Source organism: Mandrillus leucophaeus, unplaced genomic scaffold, assembly GCF_000951045.1.
Source record: "Mandrillus leucophaeus isolate KB7577 unplaced genomic scaffold, Mleu.le_1.0 Scaffold956, whole genome shotgun sequence".
NCBI lineage: Eukaryota > Metazoa > Chordata > Mammalia > Primates > Cercopithecidae > Mandrillus > Mandrillus leucophaeus.
Genome location: NW_012110430.1, coordinates 146,938 through 152,937, shown reverse-complemented (window position 1 = coordinate 152,937; position 6,000 = coordinate 146,938). Strand labels below are relative to the sequence as shown.

Below are 6,000 nucleotides of genomic sequence, written 5' to 3'. Positions count from 1 at the left end.
AATAGAGGCCCACTGAAATTTTTAAGGAGCCACTCCTGGAGTATATATGGAACATAGATCTAAAAGGTGCAAGTATGTACTCTGAAAGACACAGAGCTGAGTTTCCCAGAACCCCTGTCAAGGAAGGTCTTGCTACCTGGCTGTAAAGAATGTAGTCAGAAGATACCTCCTCCTGATAGCACATAACTGTCAGATCCTTCCATGTCTGCCTTAGCTACAGAAAACTATCTCACCTAAGTATATGCCCTTCTTGGGCAATATATAGTAGGGGACCGAGCAAGGCAGAATATAATGGCGCAGACATTTATACTGAAATCAGGGGCCCTGTGACAGGTCACACTCAGTCCAGTTCAACTTCTCCCTCTGCTCACCCCTGCTTCCCCTCCCTTGCTTGTACGGGTATCGATCCCTAAGAAACACTTGTACCCCATGCTCACTGTCTCAAGTCTGCTTCTGGTGAACCGAATTGTGTCAGCATTTCTGCTATCACAGATTTATTTCATAAATAGATGAATCCTGCATGATAGTTGGTACTGGCACAAGAATACCTGTTTTTGAAATTTCTTATACTCCAAAAATAAAATTTGATCACAGCACAACAAATACATGGTAAAGAAGCTGGTTTCTAGAGTTTTAAATGTATTTTGCAGCCTTTGCTATGATCTGCTTTTATTCTTACTGTCTCCTAGTCTTCAACCTTAAGTTTAAAGAATTTTATTTTTATTTTACAAAAAAATATATATATATTGCTTCCAATATAATTTCTGTCTTCCCTGGAATAGAGAATTGAGTCATTGCTCATTAACAGGGTGGGAGGAAATCAGTCTCTTCTAGTGGAAACAAGTTCCTATTGGTCACCTCCCTCTGCTCTTTACTGGGAAGGCCATTTTTTGGTTTCAGTTACGGTAAATCTCTCTGGATTTCAGCCAAATTCTTTTGGAGTTCAAAAGTACAGAGTTCTTTAGGAGGCTTGTTCTTTTGAAATATTTTTTCAGAGGTTAAAAATTAAATTTCAAAAGAATACCTGGGGTGGAAAAGAGTTCTCAGCAGAGACAAAGACCCCGAACACCTCCAACATGAAGCTTCTTCATGTTTTTCTGTTATTTCTGTGCTTCCACTTAAGTTTTTGCAAGGTAAGCAATTCAATCTTTATGCAAACAATTTTAATTGATAGTTTAAAGGTTGTAAAAATACAGAAAATAATCTTAAATTTATAATTTTGACTTAAATATTACATAGTTCAGTTACCAACCATACCACTCGATAGTCAGCAACAAATGTTTTATGTTAATATCTTGATAAAATAGTTTTTTTAAAAAATAGCTCTTTTATGTGCTTATATATGCAGAGGCATTGCACTGAACAAGAGTTTTACTAATACAAGGCTGTGATTTATTGTAATTGTAGTAAATAAAAAATATTTACCAAGTTCCTCCTGTGCGTAAGGTACAGTACTAGAAAGACAGTGAGACTGATCTCTTCCTTCAATAACCTTTTAGTACACTCTATAGTTATAGAAAGGGGAAATAATAAGCAAATTTGAAACATCTGAAAACACAAAAGTACAAGTTACAAGACAGTATACATTTAATTGTCAAAAGTGTTACAAATATGTGGTAAAGGACTTTAATGAGAGGACAAATCACTTCATGCTGAGAGGTCAAGAAGAGATTATGGATCAAGTAGGATTTGAGCTGAACCTTTAATTCTGTATTACATGTGATCAGTGGTGAGAAAAAGGAGTGATTTCCAGCTTTTTTAGCCAGGAAAAGCAGCAAGTGCTACCATAGGAAGGCAGCAACACACCAGGCCCCTCCAAATAAATGAATTCATTTGATCAGAATGAAGGGTTTATGGGCTACAAAGGAACTCGAAACTGAAGTGACATGTTGTATTGAAGTTAGAGTGTCATCTATTAAGGTGAAAAATGTTTACAACATTTTAGATACTTACTGATGATTGCCAACTTTGGTGGCAATCCAAAACTATCTTGTCTTAATGCCAGCTTGTAGAAGAAAATATTTAAAGAAAACTACTGAAGAAAACACATTTTAAGATTCTTGTAACTTCTAAAATATTTGCTATCATCATTGCAATGTTTATAATAGAGAATAAATGGAAATAACTAAATGCTTATTAATAAGACACTGGTTAAATTATTGTATATTCAAAATTGAACTATTATGTAGCCATTGAAATGACAATTTATCTAAATAAAAAGTCCTTACTACAATTTTATTTTTATTGAAGAAAAACGCACACACACACATACGTGTGTGTGTGTTTATATGCATACATATATAAATGCATACTTATACCTACTTATATATATGACTAAAAGATCTTATAGTATATGTATTAAATAGTTAATAGTTGCTATCATTGGCTAATAAGATTACTGGTGATTCTATTTTCTGTTTTATACATTTCTGAATTTCAGAATTCAAACTTTTTTTATTCTTTTTTTATTTAAAACAAAGGTGTATTACTTTATAATTAGAAAAATTACTTTTTTGAAAATAAGAAATATTTCAGCTTCCTTTTCTATTCCTGAAAAGAGCCTCTTTCTTTTATTGAACAGTCTTCCAAAAACAAAGTTGCCTTCAGTGCTTTAAGAAACAGCATTTTAAGAAGGGTTAATCTCAAGTTCATGAAAATTTCAGAACTTCTTAAAATATTTGTTTATGAAAGAAAGTGGAATTTTTAAATTCTACTTGCTAAGAAGTAACCATTTTTAAGTGGTTACTCTTAAAGACAATATAATTAGTGTTCATATAGTTTTAAAACAAATCTAAGTTTTCAAAATGAAATGAAGTATGTGCAGCTGGGATACATTTTTAAGAGCTGAGGGTAAGTTTCTGCCTAAGGGATAAAAAGTATCCCCTTCCTTATTATCATTATTTTTTAATCAGAACGTCTTGATGGACTGATGCTAAGGTGGTTGATGTCAGTGACTGGGATAGATGGCAGTGAGATAGAATTAAGTTGCTCTGAATAGTGAAAGAAGAAAAGCAGTTTTACTGAACCTCAGACGAGGAAACTAGAGGATTCAGAAAAGATGAAAAAGAAACCCGTAGCACAGTGGGAGTGGCTGCTGGTGGTAGGAATAGGGCCTTATGATGGTAGGAATAACCAAAGGATGTTCAACAACAAGGAAACTGGCTGGGTGAGGGGATTCACACATGTAATCCCAGTACTTTGGGAGGCTGAGGCAAGAGGATTGCTTGAGTCCAGGAGTTTGAGGCTGCAGGGAGCTATGATCATGCCACCATATTCCAGCCTGGGTGACACAGCAAGATCCTGTCAAAACAAAAAACAAAAAACAGAAGCCAAATGTTTCAGTCGATATGATTACTTACTGTAATTGTCCTGTGACATAATCACCAACTGATACCCTAAATTTTATTTTACCCTAAAATTTTGTTAAAAACTCAGGCATATATAGGTGGCATTTTAGAGAGAAAGAACTGGAGTAATGTTAAGCAGAATGACAACATCCTGGAAACGAAGGGGGCACACAGGAGGGTATACAGTGCAAGTGATAGCAGTGGAAATGGCAGGGTAGGCAGATCCACCAAAACCAAAAACCAAAAATCCACTTCCACAAAAACCAAAGAGAAGCTGTCAGAACCAACTTTATTTAGAACTGTGGAAAACAGTCAAAGGTTTATAGCACCCAAGCAAATGTTGAATGAAGGAACAGGCAACTAAAAATGGTAGGAAAGCTTTGTGGCATTTTGTGCATGTGTCCTTTGTGTCCTTACCCCGTACACTCCCTGATTTGGCAGTGGTCTTGAAGGGTAGCTATCTATGTTTCTCACTCAGGGAGGGACCCTGTTCCCTAGCACTAGAAAGAACACAGAAGACCTTATTCAAAAATAATGTGTTTGTCTTTTCTATCCTAAAGCCTACCTGAAGGACAGACCCCAGGCACTTGTCTTGGTTTCATCTAACTCAGAACTCAGAACAGAAAAGCATTAGTATTGCAAAGGACAGGCACTGTAAGATTAATGAGCAATCTCAGCTGTCTGGGGCAAAGGATTACAGTGGAGGTACACAAGAGAGCACCAAAGCATGGGGAAAAGCTAAGATCTTATGGAAAATTAGGGCATTCAAAAGTGCCTGTGTGTATTGGGAGAGTTTAGGAAGCCACATACATGCTCAGGGCAGGATGCATGCTCAGAAAAACCTCAGAAGACTCTGAGCCTGCACCTCTGGTGGATGTCTAGGTTCAGTCCAAGTATGAAGTGAAAGCTAATGTAGAGTTGTACATGGCCTGGATAAGTGCCCAGGACAGAAACAATCTGCAAAGACTGGGAGAGATTTTGAGATTTTGATTTGTTTTTCTGGGTTTCTTTTTCTTCTCTCTCTCTGTCTCTCTCTCTCCTCTTGCATTGAAGGAAATCTCTGTCTAAATACTAACCGAATATAAGTCAAAGGAACAGACTTTAAAGCCCACATGTGATAAAGAATAGACTTACCAAAAATAGTTTAGAAGTAATCAAACAAACACCAAGCAACCAAAACAAACCCCAAGTAGAAGGAAGAGTCTGATTTCAAGAGTTACTATAAGAGTCAAAATGTCCAGTTTCCAACTAAAAATTATGATGCATGCAAAATACGAGAAAGTATGGCCCATTTACAGAAGAAATGAATATAATCTGTTCCAGAAGAAGCACAAACTTTGGACTCACTAAACAAAGACTTAATGGTCTTTAAAAAAAGAAAAACGCTTTATTGAGTTATGACTGACATATAATAAACTATACATATTTAGTGTACATAACTTGATGAGTTTGAGTTTGGAGATTAATACATGTCTGTGAAAATATCACAACATATGCCATAAACATATTCACCACTTCCAAAAGTTTCCTGTCACCCTCTTTACTTATTATTTTGTGTGTACATATAACAACTCTTAACATAAAAGAAATTATGCTCTTAGCAAATTTTTAAGTATACAATACAGTATTATGAACAATAGGCACTATTCTGTAGTGTAGATCTCTAAGAATTATACATCTTGCATAACTGAAAATTTATACCTTTGACTAGTACTTCCCTGTTTCCCCCTCACCCAGTCCTTGGCAACCACCATCCCACTCTCTGGTTCCATGAGTTTGACTATCTTAGATTCCTAATGTAAGTGGTATTATGTGGTATCTATCCTCCTGTCCCTGCCTTGTTTCACTTAGATTAATGTCCTCTAGGTTCATCCATATTGTCACAAATGACAGGGTTTCCTTCTTTTTTAAGGCCAAATAATGTTTCATTGCATGTATATACCATATTTTCTTTATCAATTCTTCCACAACTGTAGAAGAATTTCCCTTTCTCCATATCCTCAGCTACATTTGTTACCTTTAGCTATTTTGACAATAACCATCCTAACTGGTGTGTGATTTTGATTTTCATTTCCCTAATGGGGTTAGTGATATTAAACACCTTTTGAAGTACCTGTTGACCATTTACATATCTTATTTGAAGAAATGTCTATTCAGCTCCTTTGTCCACTTTTTAAAGTAGACTATTTGGTTTTTTGTTGTAGGAATTCCCTATGTATTTTAGATAGATATTAACCTCTTACCAGATGTATAGTTTGCAAATATTTTCTTCCATTCTATATGTTGTCTTTTCATTTTGTTAAATGTAACCTTTGCTGTACAGAAGGTTTTTAGCTTGATGTAGTCCCGCTTGTCTATTTTTGCATTTGTTGCCTGTGCTTTTGTCGTCATAGTCAAGAAATTATTGCCAAGATTAATGTCAAGAAGCTTATCCTTTATGTTTTATTCTAAAAGTTTTATGATTTCAGGTGTATATGTAAGTCTTTAGTCCATTTTGAGTTGATTTTTGTGTATGGGATAATATAGGGGTCCAATTTCATTTTTTGCATGTGGATTTCCAGTTTTCCCATTACCATTTATTGAAAAGACTGTCCTTCACCCATTGTACATTGTTGGCTTCCTTGTTGAAGAGCAGTTGACTATCTATGCATGG

General features: G+C 35.5%; 1 protein-coding gene across 2 annotated transcripts in view; it reads left to right on the top strand.

The window, feature by feature from the left end:
- Positions 1–822: 822 nt before the first annotated feature.
- The window catches only part of CFI (complement factor I), a 54,671-nt gene continuing 49,493 nt past the window's right edge, over positions 823–6,000 (top strand). For both annotated transcript variants that reach the window (XM_011970565.1, XM_011970564.1), the window contains exon 1: positions 823–1,133. In XM_011970565.1, the coding sequence (XP_011825955.1) occupies positions 1,077–1,133 (57 nt within the window). In that variant the 5' untranslated portion in view covers positions 823–1,076. The remainder of the gene's footprint in view (positions 1,134–6,000) is intronic.